We start from the raw sequence: 20,072 nt of genomic DNA, 5'->3' as shown, positions 1-20,072 counted from the left end.
ATCTCGAACTAGGCATAGTTTCAGAATAAGGGGTCGTCCATTTAAAACGGAAATGAGGAGGAATTTCTTCTCTCAGAGGATCATAAACTGTGGAATTCTCTACCCTGTGGCGGCTGGGTCGTTGAATATATTTAAGGTGGAGATAGACAGATTTTTGAATGATAATAGAGTCAAGTGTTATGGGGAGCGGGCAGGGAAGTGGAGCTGAGGCCAAGATCAGATCAGCCATGATCTTATTAAATGATGGAGCAGGCTCGAGGGGCCAAATGGCCTACTCCTGCTCCCATTTCTTATGTTCTTATGTTCTTAAAGAAGTAGATAAGTATATTGCAATAGTGAAGTGTGTTGAAGCGTTAATGAAACATGAAGTATGCTATGGTATTAATGAAGCACACTGCAGCATTAGTAGAGTTGGAACATAAAGCATGTTGTCACAATATTAGAGAAACCTGTTGGAAGTATTTTGCATTAGTGAATTACATTGTGTTAATAAACTATTTATAATAATTAAAGCTGTCATAGTCTTAGTGAAATACATTATAGCATTAGTAACGATTTTAGCATTAGTGAAGAATGTGTTAGTATTGCTGATCACCATCATAGGCAATCCCTCGGAATCGAGGAAGACTTGCTTCCACTCTTAAAATGAGTTCTTAGGTGACTGAACAGTCCAATAGGAGAGCCACAGACTCTGTCGCAGGTTGAGGTTAAGGGAGTGGGGACAGATTTGCCGCACGCTCTTTCCGCTGCCTGTGCTTGTTTTCTGCATGCTCTCGGCGATGAGACTCAAGGCGCTCAGCGCCCGCCCGGATGCACTTCCTCCACTTAGGACCGTCTTTGGCCAGGGACTCCCAGGTGTCAGTGGGGATGTTGCACTTTATCAAGGAGGCTTTAAGGGTGTCCTTATAATGTTTTCTCTGCCCACCTTTGGCTCGTTTGCCGTGAAGGAGTTCCGAATAGAGCGCTTGCTTTGGGAGTCTTGTGTCTGGCATGCAGACAATGTGGCCCGCCCAGCGGAGCTGATCAAGTGTGGTCAGTGCTGAAGCATACTGAAGTATATTGAAGCATTGGTGATGTCCGTTAGGTACCAATAAAGCAATTTGAAGCATGGGTGAATCATGTTGAATTAGTGAACATGCTGAAGCATTTGAACATAAAAACATAGGAAATAGGAACAGGAGTAGGCCATATGGCCCCTTGAGCCTGCTCTGCCATTCAATAAGATCATGGCTGATCATCGACCTCAACTCCACTTTCCTGCCCGATCTCCATATCCCTTGATTCCCCTAGACTCCAAAAATCTATCTCAGCCTTGAATATATTCAGAGACTCAGCATCCACAACCCTCTGTGGCAGAGAATTCCGAAGATTCACAACTATCTGAGAGAAGAAATTTCTCCTCATCTCAGTTTTAAATGGCTGACCCCTTTTCCTGAGACTGAGTATGAATGCGATAAGATCAAGTATTAATAACTCGATCTAAATAATAATTTATTGCACTATAGTATTAGTCGAGTTGTTTGAAGTATTAGAAAAATACATGATGATATTAATGAAGCATGTTGAATTACATTTTAATTTGGTGACTCATATTGATGTAACGTAGGCATATTCGAATATTAATGAGGTATGAAATATGATTCATAAAGTATGCTGAGTGATACTGTACTATTAATGAGTAAGTGTTAATGTGCCAAGGTGAAGTTAATAATGAAGCAAAAGTAATGATATAGTTGAAACACTGGCAAATAACATTGAAGCAGCAGTAAAATATAACTAGTGAATTATGTTCTGATACTCTTGAAGTATGTTGATGCAATAACGAAGTGCGCTGTAGCATTTATGAGGAATGTTGTCACTGATTTATATTTTAGATTTAGTGAAGTATGTAAATTTCTGTAAATAATCCACATTAATTTTAGTAACGTCATGTAAATCACCTTAATATGTGAATTTTCAATTAAGATTTTGGTTGTGTGTTCAGTGAAATGTCTGAATGGCGAATGTATGTTATTAATTGGTCTTTACTTCCAGTGATGGGCTCTGGAGGCTCACATCACCTCCAGTGGATTGTCAAGATAATTGAATAATAATGTGCCATAAGAAAACAAAAAGAAGCGTATGAATTTTCATTATTTATAAATGTTAAATGTTTTGTTTCTTTCTGCAGCACTTTGCTTTTTAGCAAACCTGAGCATTTACCTTCATGACAGTTTTTCAGGATAATTGAGTCCACAGCTGCCAGCTCCCAGCTTCTTCTGCTGGTTCCTTTATATTCCAAAGAGATCCGGAAAGACTCTTCCAAGTGCCCCACTCTCCCCTGAAGCAGTGTCCATCTGTTCCAATCAGAAATATGGATGAAATAATAGAGAGAAAGAGAGAGACTATATGAATCAAACCAACACAGACACAACCTACTTTTAATTCAAGGCATAATTGCACTGCTTTACATCAAAGTGCCTTTCATCTCATGTCAGTAATGACTGGACTGTTACTGATAAAAGGCACTGAATTCTCATAAGGGCAGTATAATTTGGTATTAACGCAGGCATAGATCTTTAAATCTACCTTTTATATTAGACCGTGGAACAAATTAGAACTACAAAATAGCAGCTGGAAATTTCCTCTACTACACTGCAAAAAATTGGGTGGCATAATGTTGGAGAAAGAGGAAAAATGGGGTATTTTTCTTCCCGTCCGCTTGTAGAGATCTCAGTCACCTGACCCTTCCCTGCCCCACTAAATGATCGCTGATTTCCCTACCTCCCGACTGAAGTACTGCTGACCCCAGGTAACATCGGAGGATGGGCGATGGCTCTTGCTGGGGCAATGCTGAAACACCACTGATTGTCTTGATGGAGGAAAAGGGCCTGATGGGAGGCAACTCTCCCTGTCTTCTGACCAAACCTGAACCAGAACAGGCAGCAGCTCATTCAAAGCCTTTCATAAAAATCTGCCCCATTTAATAGCAGTTCTTCCTCCTTGGGGCCCCCGTTATAGTGCGGCCACATTTCACTCCCTGACCGTGTTGGACTCCCTTCATATGCTAGAAATACTGTTAGTGTCATGTATTCAACTATCATTGTAACCCATGTATAAGCTGACCTAAGTTGTACACCTTGAGAACATTGACCACAAGGGGGTGAACTTGTGGGAGACACTCCTAACCTGGACTTTCAGGTATAAAAGGGGAAGCTCCATCCACCTTCATCACTTGAGGTCTTGGTAATAAAGGTAACTGGTCACAGAGTGACCTTCTCTCAAGTATGGGCCACGTGTGTATTTATACTGTATAGTAAGGACATATCAGTTAGAAGCCTGCCTTGCACATTTAATGATCCCTGAGCCAGGAATATGGTTCGGGATCACAGTGGAGTTGGGACAGTGATGGGAAGTCCCATACAACCCACCACCAGCAGCGAGACCTCCCTGGAGAGAAATACAGCCCATGCAATCTCCAAATGCACTCAATACATCAAAATGTACGACATACACAGCATAACTGAGCACAAAGTAATGGATTATTTCAATCACACAAACGTCAGAGAGTTAAAATGATGCCGAATTTTATTTTGATTTGTCAGTGAGAATGATGAACTGTTCACTCACTGCCCTTTAATATCAGCAAAGATGGAAATTAGTCAACACCCAAATCAGGAAAAAAAGGGACAAATAAAACCAGAAAGAAATAGGCTGACCACTTCAATGAGAAAAAGAATAAAACAGCTGTAAAAGGAAACAGAAGACATAGAATCATAAAATGGTTACAGCACAGAAGGAGGCCATTTGGCCCGTCAAGTCCATCCGGCTCTCTGCAGGAGCACTTCAGCTAGTCCCACTGCCCCGCCCTTTCCACATAGCCCTGCAAATTTTTTCTTCAGGTACTTATCCAATTCCCGTTTGAAAGCCACAATTAAATCCTCCACCACCCTTCCAGGCAGTGCATTCCAGATCCTAACCACTGACAGTGGACATCTCACTCAAGGACAGCTCCTGTACTCCAGTACTGTAACTCATGTCGCCTTTGGTCCTTTTGCCAATCACCTTAAATCTGTGTCCACTGGTTCTCGACCCTTCCGCCAATGGGAACAGTTTCTCTCTATCTACTCGACCATGATTTTGAACACCTCAATCAACTCTTAACCTTCCCTGCTCCAAGGAGAACAACCCCAGTTTCTCCAGTCTATCCATGTAACTGAAGACCTTCATCCCTGGAACCATTCTCGTAAATCTTTTCTGCACCATCTCGAAGACCTTCACATCCTTCCTAAAGTGCGATGCCCAGAATTGGACACAAAACTCCAGTTGAGGCTGAATCAATGCTTTACACAGGTTAATCATAACTTCATCAAAACTCGTTTTCACAGCCACATCTCTTTCCTCAGTAACGGTCTCTGCCTCTGACTTAATCCACGTGGATTCCAACTGAAATTCCACCCTTCATGTTTTGGATCCATCCAGGATTACAAATATCTCCGAGATATTCAGGGTTCCTCCAACCACTGCTCTCGGCCTATCCTGGGATCCACACTCAACGCTATGTGCCACCACATGCACACTCTCGACCTCTCTCTTCAGCAGCACCGACTCACTCGATCTCTAAGCTGTCCTGGTCCGCAGTTCCATTTGATCCTATCTCATCCGACGCTTTAACAAAACCTTTCTTCCTTCCTTTCAGGTGTCAAGGATCGTAAACTTCAACAACTCCAACATCCCTCCGGAACCTTCTTCCCCCAAACTTCCTTCTGACCCCATCACTTCTTCCAATCTCACCCCCTGCCGTGTTTTCACTATCCCCTCTGACCTTCCCCTCTTTGACCCCGAACGATCAGTCCTCAGCAAAGGCCTGAGCTTCATCCCCTTATGCCCCCACCTCAATGAATTGTGAGCTCGGCATGATGCTGAGCTCTTTTCCCGTCTCCATGCCCATTTCTTCGGCCAGGAGTCTTCCCCCCACACAGCTGACCCTTTCTCCCATTTTCAGAATTCTCGTTTTACCTGGACCCCGCCCTCTGGTCTCTTACCCTCTCTAGACCTCTTCATTGCAAATTGTCGATGGGACATCAGCCGTCTCAATTTCTCTGCTCCCCTCACTCACTCCAACCTACCACCTGCTCTGACGACGCCACCTTCCATGCTAGTGCCTCTGACATGTCTTCCTTTTTCCTCAACCGAGGATTCCACTCCGCCGTGATTAACATGGCCCCGCTATGTCCGTTCTATTTCATGCACCTCTGCTCTCACCCCTTCCCCTCCCTCCCAGAACTAGGATAGGGTTCCCCTTGTCCTCACCTTTCACCCCACCAGCCTTCACGTTCAACTGATCATCCTCCGCCATTTCCACCACCTCCAGCGTGATCTCACCACCAATCACATCTTCCCCTCCCCTTCCCTCTCAGCATTCTGAAGGGACCGCTCCATCTGTGACACCCTGGTCCATTCCGCAGTCACCCCCAACACTCCCTCCCCTTCCCATAGCACCTTCCCGTATAAGCACAAAAAATACAACACCTACCCTTTTACCTCCTCCCTTCCCACTATCCAGGGCCCCAAATACGCCCTCCAGGTGAAACAGTGATTTACTTGTTCTTCTTTCAATTTAGTATACTGTATTCGCTGCTCACGATGTGGTCTCCTCCACATTGGGGAGACCAAGCACAGATTGGAGACCGCTTTGTGGATCACCTCTATTCGGTCCGTAAGCGTGACCCCAGAGCTGCTCCAATCCACTCCCACTCCCACATCTCCATCCTCGGCCTCCTACACAGTTCCAATGAAGCTCAACGTAAGCTCGAGGAACAACACCTCATTTTTCATTTAGGCACTTTACAGCCTTCTGGACTCAACATCGAGTTCAACAATTTCAGAACAAAAGCTCTGCCTATACTTTGCTCCCTTTCCTCCGATTTTTTAACACCCCCGATCTTATGTATTTTTTCTCTCTCTGTCTCCCATGGCAGCTGTTAATTATTCTGCCATTCACACCCTATCTAGACTCATAGGCCCCAAGTTTCCACATGATGTGCTCCTGATTTTTAGGAGCAACTGGTGTAGAACGGAGTATCTTAGAAATCGGAATTCTCCACATTTAATTTTCTGCAGTTCTAGTCAGGTAGAACAGTTTCACTTTGGAACAGAATTTTTTTTTCAAAAGGGGGCGTGTCCAGCCACTGACGCCTGATTTGAAAGTTTCCACAGTGAAAACGTACTCCAAACTAACTTAGAATGGAGTAAGTGAAGATTTTTGTACGCTTGAAAAAACCTTGTCGACACATTAAAAAATCAGGCGCAGGTTACAAATTAGGCGTCGGGAACAAGGGGGGGAGGGGGGGGGAAGGGAAGTCATTAAATTCTACAATAAATCCTGAGTTATACTTATACAAATATTAGACAAATAAATCCAATCTGAATAAAAATTTATAAGCAAAGAAAAGATTAAATAAACCATGTTCCTACCTGTGTGAAACTTCTTCAGGCAGGCCTTTCAGGCAGCGGTTTGCTGTCGGGACCGAAGGCTGAATGGGCCGGGCCCGAGACTTCGGGCAGCGCCCATCTCCAGCACCAGATTTACAGGTAGGTGGCGTTGGGTCGGGTCGGGAGGTTCGGTTCAGGTCGGCGGTGGGTGGGGGGGGGGGGGGAGGGAGGGGGAGGTGAGGTCGGGGAGGGGGAGGTCAGGTCGGATCCAGTCCGGGGGCGGGGGCGGGGGCGGGAGTAGGGTCGGGTCGAGTCGGGTCGAGTCGGGGGGGAGCGGGAGCGGGAGCGGCAGTCGGGTCGAGTCGGGTCGAGTCGGGGGGGAGCGGGAGCGGCAGTCGGGTCGAGTCGGGTCGAGTCGGGTCGAGTCGGGGGGGAGCGGGAGCGGGAGCGGCAGTCGGGTCGAGTCGGGGGGGAGCGGGAGCGGGAGCGGCAGTCGGGTCCAGTCGGGTCGAGTCGGGGGGGAGCGGGAGCGGCAGTCGGGTCGAGTCGGGTCGAGTCGGGGGGGAGCGGGAGCGGCAGTCGGGTCCAGTCGGGTCGAGTCGGGGGGGAGCGGGAGCGGCAGTCGGGTCGAGTCGGGGGGGAGCGGGAGCGGGAGCGGCAGTCGGGTCCAGTCGGGTTGAGTCGGGGGGGAGCGGGAGCGGGAGCGGCAGTCGGGTCGAGTCGGGTCGAGTCGGGTCGAGTCGGGGGGGAGCGGGAGCGGGAGCGGCAGTCGGGTCGAGTCGGGTCGAGTCGGGGGGGAGCGGGAGCGGGAGCGGCAGTCGGGTCGAGTCGGGTCGAGTCGGGGGGGAGCGGGAGCGGCAGTCGGGTCGAGTCGGGTCGAGTCGGGGGGGAGCGGGAGCGGCAGTCGGGTCGAGTCGGGTCGAGTCGGGGGGGAGCGGGAGCGGCAGTCGGGTCGAGTCGGGTCGAGTCGGGGGGGAGCGGGAGCGGCAGTCGGGTCGAGTCGGGTCGAGTCGGGGGGGAGCGGGAGCGGCAGTCGGGTCGAGTCGGGTCGAGTCGGGGGGGAGCGGGAGCGGCAGTCGGGTCGAGTCGGGTCGAGTCGGGGGGGAGCGGGAGCGGCAGTCGGGTCGAGTCGGGTCGAGTCGGGGGGGAGCGGGAGCGGCAGTCGGGTCGAGTCGGGTCGAGTCGGGTCGAGTCGGGGGGGAGCGGGAGCGGCAGTCGGGTCGAGTCGGGTCGAGTCGGGGGGGAGCGGGAGCGGCAGTCGGGTCGAGTCGGGTCGAGTCGGGGGGGAGCGGGAGCGGCAGTCGGGTCGAGTCGGGTCGAGTCGGGGGGGAGCGGGAGCGGCAGTCGGGTCGAGTCGGGTCGAGTCGGGGGGGAGCGGGAGCGGCAGTCGGGTCGAGTCGGGTCGAGTCGGGGGGGAGCGGGAGCGGCAGTCGGGTCGAGTCGGGTCGAGTCGGGGGGGAGCGGGAGCGGCAGTCGGGTCGAGTCGGGGGGGAGCGGGAGCGGCAGTCGGGTCGAGTCGGGGGGGAGCGGGAGCGGCAGTCGGGTCGAGTCGGGTCGAGTCGGGTCGAGTCGGGGGGGAGCGGGAGCGGCAGTCGGGTCGAGTCGGGGGGGAGCGGGAGCGGCAGTCGGGTCGAGTCGGGTCGAGTCGGGGGGGAGCGGGAGCGGCAGTCGGGTCGAGTCGGGTCGAGTCGGGGGGGAGCGGGAGCGGCAGTCGGGTCGAGTCGGGGGGGAGCGGGAGCGGGAGCGGCAGTCGGGTCCAGTCGGGTCGAGTCGGGGGGGAGCGGGAGCGGCAGTCGGGTCGAGTCGGGGGGGAGCGGGAGCGGGAGCGGCAGTCGGGTCCAGTCGGGTCGAGTCTGGGGGGAGCGGGAGCGGGAGCGGCAGTCGGGTCGAGTCGGGTCGAGTCGGGGGGGAGCGGGAGCGGCAGTCGGGTCCAGTCAGGTCGAGTCGGGGGGGAGCGGGAGCGGCAGTCGGGTCGAGTCGGGGGGGAGCGGGAGCGGGAGCGGGAGCGGCAGTCGGGTCCGGTCCGGGGGGGGGGGGGGGGGGGAGCAGGAGCGGGGGCTGGCAGTCGGGTCCAGTCGGGTCCAGTCGGGGGGGAACGGGAGCAGTAGCGGCAGTCAGGTCGAGTCGGGGGGGAGCAGGAACGGGAGCGGGAGCGGCAGTCGGGTCCGGTCCGGGGGGGGTGGGGTGGGGGGAAGCGGGAGCGGAGCGGGAGCGGCAGTTGGGTCCGGTCCGGGGGTGGGGGGGGGAGTGGGAGCGGGAGTCGGGAGGAAGCAGGAGCTAGCCGTGGGAGGAGCCTTATTCACGCAGCCCCAGTGAGGCCATTCGGCCAGGGCTAGGGGCTGCGTGCTTTGGGCCCCTCCCACACAGTTTTGGGTGCCTGGAGCTACTGCACTTGCGTGCCCACTGTAGCGCGCATGTGCAGAGGTCCCGGCACTGTTTTCAGTGCAGGGACCTGGCTCCGCCCCCGACAGCTCCTGCTGCGCTGCGCCGAGGGCCAGAGGACCTGCAGGGAGGTGGAGAATACCGAGGATTTTTTTTAGGCGCACTTTGTGGCGCGAAAAACGGGCGTCCAGGTCGGGACTGCGCCGTTCTAGGCGCGGCTCAAAACTTGGGCCCATCGTTTTCTAACTTCTGCCGTTACCATCTCAATTCAGCCCATTATCCCTTTTGTCTCTCTAATCTCTCCCGTTTTCCACCCTATCACAGACCTTCCTTTTGTTCTTTCCTCCCCTCCCCCGGCACTTCCTTAAGAACCTGTTAATTTCAAACTTTTCCCAGTTTTGACGAAGGGTCACAGACCCGAAACATTAACTCTGTTTCTCTCCACAGATGCTGCCTGACCTGCTGAGATTTCCAGCATTTACTGTTTTTATTTCATCATAACTTCCTTACTTTTGTACTCTATGCCTGTATTTATGAAGCCCAGGATCCCGTATGCTTTTTTTAATAATAAATTAGTAATGAAATAGACTAAATGACATTATAATGGAGAACAGCGTGAGAGAGGGGCAAATCAGTCAACTGGATGAGAGCAGGGGTGCAACTATTTAGAATTCTTTTACCATCCTTTTAGGGTGTGTTCACACTGCAACTTCAACATCAATGCTAAACAGTCCTCACTTTAAAGCAAATCTAAAGTTGCACTTTAATTCTGGAGTTGGTTTCCAAGGTGCTTCCATTGAAGTTACGCTCGATGATCAGGAAGGAAAACCCCCACGGAAATGGGGTTAGGACTCCCTTGGGCCCCCTGGGCATTTTGTAATCCTACCTATAGTTGATTTAAATTGTAACAGAGTTATAAGCACAGATAAGCAACCTTTTCTGAGCAGTAAAGCTTCTGATTGAACGAGGCAATATATCATCATCAGCATGATTATAGGCAGTCCCTCGGAATCGAGGAAGACTTGCTTCCACTCTTAAAATGAGTCCTTAGGTGGCTTAACAGTCCAATGTGAGAGCCACAGTCTCTGTCACAGGTGGGACAGATAGTCGTTGAGGGAAAGGGTGGGTGGGACAGGTTTGCCGCACGCTCTTTCCGCTGTCTGCGCTTGATTTCTGCATGCTCTCGGCGATGAGACTTGAGGTGCTCAGCGCCCTCCCAGATGCACTTCCTCCACTTAGGGCGGTCTTTGGCCAGGGACTCCCAGGTGTTGGTGGGGATGTTGTACTTTATCAGGGAGGCTTTGAGGGTGTCTTTGTAATGTTTCCGCTGCCCACCTTTGGCTCGTTTGCCGTGAAGGAGTTCAGAGTAGAGCGATTGCTTTGGGAGTCTCGTGTCTGGCATGCGAACGATGTGGCCTGCTCAGCGGAGCTGATCAAGTGTAGTCAGTGCTTCAATGCTGGGGGTGTTGACCTGGACGAGGACGCTAATGTTGGTGCATCTGTCCTCCCAGGGGATTTGTAGGATCTTGCGGAGACATCGTTGGTGGTATTTCTCCAGCGACTTGAGGTGTCTACTGTACATGGTCCATGTCTCTGAGCCATACGGGAGGGCAGATATTACTACAGCCCTGTAGACCATGAGTTTGATGGCAGATTTGAGGGACTGATCTTCAAACACTCTTTTCTTCAGGCGGCCGAAGGCTGCACTGGATGTGGTGTTGAATCTCGTCGTCAATGTCTGCTTTTATTGATAAGAGGCTCCCAAGGTATGGGAAATGGTCCACGTTGTCCAGGGCCATGTTGTGGATCTTGATGACTGGGGGGCAGTGATGTGCGGCGAGGACAGGCTGGTGGAGGACCTTTGTCTTACGGATGTTTAGCATAAGGCCCATGCTTTCATATTCCTCAGTAAATATGTTGACTATGTCCTGGAGATCAGTCTCTGTATGTGCACAGATGCAGGCATCGTCCGCGTACTGTAGCTCGACGACAGAGGTTGGGGTGGTCTTGGACCTGGCCTGGAGACAGCGAAGGGTGAACAGGTTCCCACTGGTTCTGTAGTATAGTTCCACTCCAGCGGGGAGCTTGTTGACTGTGAGGTGGAGCTGTGTGGTATATATTAGCCCTCAAATTGCGGCCTCTCCGGGTACGTACGATGCACGCAAATGCCGGTTCTCGGCGCGTAATGCGCACGCGGCGAGAACCAGCGGGAGAGATTGGGCTAACTCTTGCCCAGCGAATAGCCTACTTTAACCAGCGTAAAAGTTTTAAAACATAGAAAAATTGAATGTTACTACTTATTTTTATATTAAAAACTCTGGTCTATGAAGGTATGTTTATTTTTAACACTATTAAAACAATTTTTTCAATTCAACATTTTTTTTTCCCCTCTAAAACATTTAATTTAATGCCATTTCTATTAATTTTAAAAAAGTGAAGTGTTTTTTTATTTATGTTTGTGTTTTATTTGATTTTAGGAGCTCGGTGCTCCCATTACTATGAATGTGAATACTACATTGTGATTGGTGGTCCAGGCACACGGGATCCCAGGATACACATATGATCCTGGAAGACATGTTCCCGTACACTGGACTGTGCAATTAGGCTTTGGAGCGCAATCTGACCAGATATTTTGGTAAAAATATTTTTGGTTGGAGGCGTTGGCCCGCAGGAAGCCTCCGACCACAATTTTCCTCCCATGGTGTTCTGACTGTATCGGCTGGTATCAGATCAGTAGCTGCAGTATCAATACATCTTGGTAGTTTCTATATTTTATACACAGGGAAATATCAATCTTTACCATTTTCAAGGAGGGGGCAAACAAAAGAACATTTTTTTACTGTTACTAAGCTATCATTCGGAATGATCCTTAATACATGATTGGCAATAAGCATCACTATGTTGACCCATTCTTCAAGCACATTTGTGCAACTCCAGTCTTTGAGAGGAGCAGAGGCCCTTATAACATCAGCTACTCATCAGTCTCACAACTAGCATAACCTGTATTCTGTTTTATTTTTATTAATATAGCAGAATTTATTAAATTTAGGTGACCTTCATCTTATTAATGAAGCAGTTGATTCTTCTTAAATGAATTTCTGAAATTATATAATGACAATTATTTTTCTTGAAGGGATAGTTAACTGTGTTGCAGTTGTGTCGTTGTTGATAGTCCCAGCAACAAGAACAAAACTTGCATTTATATAGCACCTTTAATGTGATATAACATCCCAAGGTGCTTCACAGGCACGTTATCAGACAAAATTTGACACCTAGCCACATAACGAGATATATGGGCAAGTGACAATAAGTAGGTTTTAAGGAGCGTCTTAAAGGAGGAAAGAGAGGTAGGGAGGTGGAGAGGAATTCCAGACCTTTGTCCGAAGCAGCTGAAGGCACGGCCGTCAAAGGTGGAATGACAAAAACTGGGTTGTTCAAGAGGCCAGAATTGGAGGTGCAGAGATCTCAGAGGGATGCAGGGCTGGAGGAGATAGGGAGGGGCAAGGCAATGGAGGGATTTGAAAATAAGGATGAGAATTTTGAAAGCATGGCGTTGCTGGACCGGGAGCTAGTGTAGGTCAGCGAGCACAAGGGTGATGGGTGAGCGGGACTTGGTGCAGTACAGAACACATGCAGCAGAGTTTTGGATGAGCGGAAGTTTACAGAGGGTAGAAGATTAGAAACTAGCTAAGACACCATTGGAATAATCCAATCTGGTGGTGACCAAGGTACAGATGAGGTTTCAGCAGCAGATGGGTTGAGGTAAGAGCGCAGGTGGGTAAAGTTATGGAAATGTAGATCGTTGTTTCTTTGTCAGGGAGAGGATATGGGGGCAGAGACTCAGCTCAGGTTGAGTAGGTTGGAATCAATCTGGTTTAGCCTGAGGCATTGGCCGGAGAGGGGGTTGCAATTGGTGGCAAAAGTACAGAAGTTATTGCAGAACAGGTCAAAGACAATTGCTTCTGTCTTCCCAATGTTTAGTTAGAGGAAATAGCAGCTCATCCAAGACTCGATGTTGAACAAACAGTGTGACAGCACAGAGGCATTGGCGAGATCATGAGCAATGTCGGAGCATTGAAGTGGTTGTCATCTGTGTGGCCCAATGTCTGCAGATGATGAGGCAGGGTGAGAGGAGGAAAAGGAAGGGTCCAAGGATAGGTTCTTGGGTGGCTGGAAATAAACAGGGTTGGAGCAAGAAGAGAAGCTATTCCTGGAGATGCTGTAGTTACGATTGGTTAGGTAAGAGTGGAACCAAGCGAGGGCACTTCCAGTGCTGGACAATGGAGGAGAAGTGTTGGAGGAGGATGGTGTAGTGAACTGAGCCAAAGGCTGAAGGCAGATTGCGGAGGAAGAACAGGGATAATGCAGCATGGACACGGTCACAGAGAATGTTGCTTGTGACTTTAGTTAAGGCTGTTTCATTGCTGTGGGAGGGGTAGAAATCTAATTAGATAGATTCAAATAGGGAGCTGCAAGAGATTTGGAAGGTGACCACTTGTTAAAGGACTTTTTACAAGGAGATTTTTTTGCGAGGACAAAGGAGGTAGGGAGTGGATAAACTGAGTAAGGTGAGGCATACCACAAAAGTTGTCTGAACCCCCAAACAGGAACGATTAAAGAAAGAAAGTGGGGAGAGGTTCAGAGCAATGCTGGGATGGGGTGGTCCTGGGCAATTTCCCCCCTCCCCCACAGGTGGGTGTTCAGGTTTCTCGGTGCTTGGGGGCAGACAGGTGCTAAAGCAGGCACTCTAATGTGGTTCCCTCCAAAATGACCTCGCAAACTCCAGCATGAAATTTCAGGACCCACTGACCTCATTCCTTCCAATGAAGCGTGTAAAATTCGAACCACCTTGGACTATTTCATGAACTGTATGAGGAAAGGGAAGAACTACAGGCAACTACTTTGAACAAGTTAACCTGCTGGGATTCCCTCTCCCTGACTCTTGACCTTCTGACCCTGACAGCAGATTAACAAAAACTGCACGCATCAACCTTACATTATTCAATCTGACCTGCCACATGCCACAGGTCTTACTATGGCCACAACTGCATTGCAGTTTAATGTTTTCATTATATCTACCACTATATATCCTTGCTTGCCAATGCTCTGCCTCCGTCCTCTATTTCTGTGATCACGGTTTAAATTGGTTAAATTCACATTACCCACACCTGTCTGCAAGTTAAAGATAGATCAGCTTCCCTTTGGATCTTTGTCTCCAGTGAGAGAAAATCTGTTAGTCAGCATTTGAATAATGCAAACATCTTTGTTTGTCTTGTCGCGATGTTTCCCAATACATCAGTGTCCTTTTGAAATTAGGATGCTTAAAACAGCAGCCAATGTGGTCTCACCAACAAGTTGCACAAGGCTGAAAGAACATGTTTCAATTTCTACAAAAGCAAAACACTGCGGATGCTGGAATCTGAAATAAAAACAGAAAATGCTGGAAATCTCAGCGGGTCAGGCAGCATCTGTAGAGAGGAAGCAGAGTTAACGTTTCGGGTCAATGACCCTTCGTCAGAACTGGAGAGTGTTCGGAAAGAACAGATTCTTAACAAGCACCGAAAGGGGGAGGGGAAGAAAGAACAAAAGGGAAGGTCTGTGAGTTTTTTTATTCGTTCACGGGATGTGGGCGTCACTGACGAGGCCAGCATTTATTACCCATCCTTAATTGCCCTCGAGAAGATGGTGGTGAGCCGCCTTCTTGAACCGCTGCGGTCCGTGTGGTGAAGGTACTCCCACAGTGCTGTTAGGGAGGGAGTTCCAGGATTTTGACCCAGCGACAATGAAGGAACAGTGATATATTTCCAAGTCAGGATGGTGTGTGACTTGGAGGGGAACTTGCAGGTGGTAGAGGTCGCAGGTTTGAGAGGTGCTGTCGAAGAAGCAAAAGGCAAGTTGATGCAGTGCATCTTGTAGATGGTACATACTGCAACCACAGTATGTCAGTGGTGGAGAGAATGGCTGTTTAAGGTGGTGGTTGGGCTGCTTTGTCCTGGATAGTGTTGAGCTTCTTGAGTGTTGTTGGAGCTGCATTCATCCAGGCAAGTGGAGAGTATTCCATCACACTCCTGACTTGTGCCTTGTAGATGGTGGAAAGGCTTTGGGGAGTCAGGAGGTGAGAGACTCATCACAGAATACCCAGCCTCTGACCTGCTCTTGTTGCCACAGTATTAATGTGGCTGGTCCAATTAAGTTTCTGGTCAATGGTGATCTCCAGGATGTTGATGGTGGGGGATTCGGCTATGGTAATGCATTTGAATGTTAAGGGGCAGCGGTTAGATTCTCGCTTGTTGGAGATAGTCATTACCTAGCACTTGTATGGCGCGAATGTTACTTGCCACTTATCAGCCCAAGCCTGATCGGGTGGAAGAGAAGAGAGATTAGAGAGACAAAAGGGATGATGGGCCAAATTGAAATATTAATGCCAGGAGTTAGAAGAACTTTAGTCGAGATAGGGTGGGTATGGCGGGATAATGACCAGCTGCCATTAGAGATGAGGAGAAAAAAAGAGGGGGGGAGGGAACCAAAGATGGGTGGGGGTTACGCTCTGAAATTGTTGAACTTGATGTTGAGTCCAGAAGGCTGTAAAGTCCTAAACGAAAGATGAGGTGCTGTTCCTCGAGCTTGCGTTGAGCTTCGTTGGAACAGTGTAGGAGGCCGAGGACAGAGAAGTCAGAGTGAGAATGGAGCGGAGAATTAAAGTGACAGGCGACCGGAAGTTCGGGGTCACACTTGCGGACTGAACGGAGGTGCTCCACAAAGTGGTCACCCAATCTACACTTGATCTCCCCAGTGTAGAGGAGACCACATCGTGAACAGCGAATACAGTATATGAAATTGAAAGAAGTACAAGTAAATCACTGTTTCACCTGGAAGAAGTACCTGGGGCCCTGGATAGTGGGAAGGAAGAAGTATTTGGGGCCCTGGATAGTGGGAAGGAAGAAGTATTTGGGGCCCTGGATAGTGGGAAGGGAGGAGGTAAAAGGGCAGGTGTTGCATCTCCTGCGTTTGCACGGGAAGGTGCCGTGGGAAGGGGAGGGAGTGTTGGGGGTGACTGCGGAATGGACCAGGGTGTCGCTGAGGGAGCGGTTCCTTCAGAATGCTGGGAGGGGAGGGGAAGGGAAGATGTGAGGGGAAGAGGTGGGACAGATCGTCGTTGTGGGAAGGGGTGGGTGGGACAGATTTGCCACACGCTCTTTCCGCTGCCTATGCTTGATTTCTGCAAGCTCTCGGCGATGAGACTCGAGGTGCTCGGCGTCCTCCCGGATGCACTTCCTCTACTTAGGGCGGTCTTTGGCCAACAACCATGATGTGCGAGGATTCTTCATCGCAGTCAAGGCCACCTACAGTCCAAACACCCAAGGCCCCACCCCACTGCTGGCCAAGAACGGGGAAACACTCATCAAGGACACCGAGGCAGTCAGGGCCCACTGGAAGGAGCACTTCGAAGATCTCCTCAATCGAGTTTCTGCCGTTAACGTGGGTGTTCTCGACTCCATCCCGATACATGTTACCCACCACCACCTCAGTAAAACCCCAACATTGCACCAGGTAGAAAAAGTCATAAGACAGCTTAAGAACAACAAGGCTACAGGAACGGATGGAATCCCCGTTGAGGCACTGAAATATGGCGGAGAGGCACTACTGGCGCAAATTCATGATCTCATCTCTCTCATCTGGAGGGAGGAGAGCATGCCGGGAGATCTCAGAGATGCAGTGATTGTGACCATCTTTAAAAAAGGGGACAAGTCCAACTGCGGCAACTACAGAGGAATCTCCCTGCTATCAACCACTGTTTCGTCGCTAGAGTTCTCCTCAACCGTCTTCTCCCTGAGGCTGAGGAGCTCCTCCCGGAGTCAGAGTGCAGATTTCGTCCCCTACGGGGCACAACGGACATGATTTTTGCAGCATGACAGCTGCAGGAAAAATGCAGGGAACAGCACCAGCCCTTATACATGGCCTTCTTCAACCTTACAAAGGCCTTTGACACTGTCAACCGCGAGGGTCTATGGAGCATCCTCCTCCGTTTCGGATGCCCCCAAAAGTTTGTCACCATCCTCCGCCTGCTCCACGACGACATGCAGGCTGTGATCCTTACCAACGGATCCATTACAGACCCAATCCATGTCCGGACCAGGGTCAAACAGGGCTGCGTCATCACCCCAACCCTCTTCTCAATCTTCCTCGCTGCCATGCTCCATTAGACTGGATAATCTCTTGTTGGCTGGCGCAGATATGATGGTAGGTACTTCAGGGAATCTAATATAGCCAGATGATCTCCTGGACTAGTTTTGATCGCCTGGATGGGTCAGAGAGGAATTTTCCTGATTTTTTTTCCCAATTGCCCTAGATTTTTACCTGTTTTTTTGCCTCTCCCAGGAGATCACATGGCTCCGGTTGGGGTGGCGTGTAGAATGTTTCAGTGTAAGGGGTGTCGCAGTTGTGTGGGGCGGACTGGTTAGGCTGGGTGCTCTTTACCTTTCCGCCATTGTTCATTGTTCATAGGTTTATATGTAACCTTCAGGGCTGCTGACCGAGGGCTGTGTGGCTCTTTGTCGACCGACGCGGACACGATGGGCCAAAATGGCCTCCTTCTGCGCTGTAAATTTCTATGTTTCTATGAATGTTGGCCTTTATTGCAAGGGGGATAGAGTATAAAAGCAGAGAAGTCCTGCTACAACTGTACAGGGTATTGGTGAGGCCACACCTGGAGTACTGCGTACAGTTTTGGTCTCCGTATTTAAGGAAGGATATACTTGCATTGGAGGCTGTTCAGAGAAGGTTCGCTAGGTTGATTCCAGAGATGAGGAGATTGACTTATGAGGATAGGTTGAGTAGGTTGGGCCTCTACTCATTGGAGTTCAGAAGAATGTGACGTGATCTTATCGAAACATGTAAGAGAATGAGGGGGCTCGACAAGGTGGATGCAGAGAGGATATTTCCACTCATAGGGGAAACTAAAACTAGAGGACATAGTCTCAGAATAAGGGGCTGCCTATTTAAAACTGAGATGAGGAGGAATTTCTTCTCTCAGAGGGTTGTAAATCTGTGGAATTCTCTGCCCCAGAGAGCTGTGGAGGCTGGGTCATTGAATATATTTAAGGTGGAGATAGACAGATTTTTGAGCGATAAGGGAATAAAGCGTTATGGGGAGCGGGCAGGGAAGTGGAGCTGAGTCCATGATCAGATCAGCCATAATCTTATTAAATGGTGGAGCAGACTCGAGGGTCCAGGTGGCCTACTCCTGCTCCTATTTCTTATGTTTCTTATGTTTCTTATAGGCCATCCTGATGGGGGATGGAAGTGTAGAGGGATTGGACGTCCATGGTGAAAAGGAGACGGTTGGGGCCGGGAAAATGGAAACTGTTAAAGTGACGGAGGGCGTCGGAGGAGTCGCAGATGTAGGTGGAAAGAGAGTGGACAAGGGGAGAAAAAATAAAGTCGAGATAGGAAGAAATAAGTTCTGTGGGGCAAGAACAGGCTGAAACGATGGGTCTACCGGGGCAGTCCTGTTTGTAGATCTTGGGAAGGAAGTAGAAGCGGGCTGTGTGGGGTTGGAGAACTATGAGGTTGGTGGCTGTGGAGGGAAGATCTCCAGAGGAGATGAGGTCAGTGACGGTCTGGGAAATGATGGCTTGATGTTCCGTCGTGGGATCATAGTCCAGGGGGAGGTCGGAGGAGGTGTCAGAGAGTTGGTGATCAGCCTCTGCAATGTAGAGGTCAGTTTGCCAAACACCAACATCATCATCATCATCATCATAGGCAGTCCCTCAAAACGAGGATGACCTGCTTCCACGCCAAAAAGGGATGAGTTCACAGGTGTTTCAATGAAGGACCTAATATTCCAGGTCCCAAATTACATCCTGAAGGGTGGAAGGTGCCTGTGTGTGGATTTTGTTTACACACCAGCCACCACACGGGCTTGACAGAGCTTGGTCTTGGTCCATTATCAAGGATTATCAAGACAACTGGAGACCAGCTCTGGTGCACAGACCTAGTGCGCACACATATCGCAGTGTGGGCTGGCCCGTGCTGCCCCTGGGCCCTCGCCTCTTCTGTGCCAACAACTCTTGAACAACAACAGCAGATTTAATGACCAGGTTAGGATTGGATCAGAGAGAGCGGAGTGCTGCAAGTTCAGAGGGAGGTAGGTTGGAGTGAGTGATGGGAACAGAGAAATTGCGGCGGCTGATGTCCCGGCGGCAGTTCGCAATGAAGAAGTCGAGAGAGGGTAAGAGGCCAGAGGGAGGGGTCCAGGCAGAGCGAGAATTCTGAAAACGGGAGAAAGGGTCAGCTGTGTGGGAGGAAGACACCTGGCCGAGGAAGTGGGCATGGAGGCAAAGGCGGCAGAAAAAGAGCTCAGCATCATGCCGAGCTCAAAATTCATTGAGGTGGGGGCATAAAGGGATGAAGGCTAATCTCTAATCTCGCCTGCCTTCCACCCTATCACAGACCTTCCCTTTTGATCTTTCTTCCTCTCCCCCGTTTAGTGCTTCTCAAGAATGTATTCTTTCCGAACACTCTCCGGTTCTGACGAAGGGTCATCGACCTGATACGTTAACTCTGCTTTCTCTCCATAGATGCTGCCTGACCTGCTGAGATTTCCAGTATTTTCTGTTTTTCGTTTCAATTTCTAATTAAATCCCCATCAGATCCTTTGTAGGTCATGATTATCCTCAGGGCAGTAGTTTTGTATCGACTAGAAACATGCATTTCTCTCCATTTTCTCTCTCCCCTCCAATTCAGGAGGGAAGAAAGACAGACTTGCATTTATATGCTGTCCTTCATGACCTCAGGACATCCCAAAGTGCTTTATAGTCAATGAAGTATATTTGATGTGCAGTCACTGTTGTAATAAGACATTTACTCCTTCACTGAGGTATGATTAAATAGGTGGTAGTCACCCCACGGCATAAATTTACCTGTGAAAACCTTGACGCAAGTCTCAGCAGGTTTTCTGATTGTGGAGCGACATCACAGTCAAATCCAAAGACCACATCCAATATCAACACTTCAAATGTGAAAAAAAATGAAACTTTTTCATTGACATTATATAAATGCACATTCCTTCGTTCCATTTTTTAATCCATTTGTTGTCGATGTCCGTTGAGGGAGGAATGTTGGCTAGGACATCTCCTGCCATGGGATCTTTTAAATCCACCTCAACAGGGAGACAGGACATTGGTCTAATGCCACATCCAACAATTCAGCGCTTTCCCAGTACTGTGCCGACCTTTGCACAGCCCGAGTGAGATAACCTTTGTACACCATCCAGC

At 49.6% G+C, this 20,072-nt stretch overlaps 1 protein-coding gene across 1 annotated transcript in view; it reads right to left on the bottom strand.

Annotated features, from left to right (window-relative positions):
* LOC139272598 (ALK tyrosine kinase receptor-like) overlaps positions 1-20,072 on the bottom strand; it is a 1,661,561-nt gene that overhangs the window by 608,591 nt on the left and 1,032,898 nt on the right. The window contains exon 5 of the mRNA XM_070888679.1: positions 2,203-2,336. Coding sequence (XP_070744780.1) covers positions 2,203-2,336 — 134 coding nt within the window. The remainder of the gene's footprint in view (positions 1-2,202; positions 2,337-20,072) is intronic.

Source organism: Pristiophorus japonicus, chromosome 9 (genome assembly GCF_044704955.1).
Source record: "Pristiophorus japonicus isolate sPriJap1 chromosome 9, sPriJap1.hap1, whole genome shotgun sequence".
Lineage (NCBI taxonomy): Eukaryota > Metazoa > Chordata > Chondrichthyes > Pristiophoridae > Pristiophorus > Pristiophorus japonicus.
This window is presented reverse-complemented; position numbering and strand designations above follow the sequence as displayed.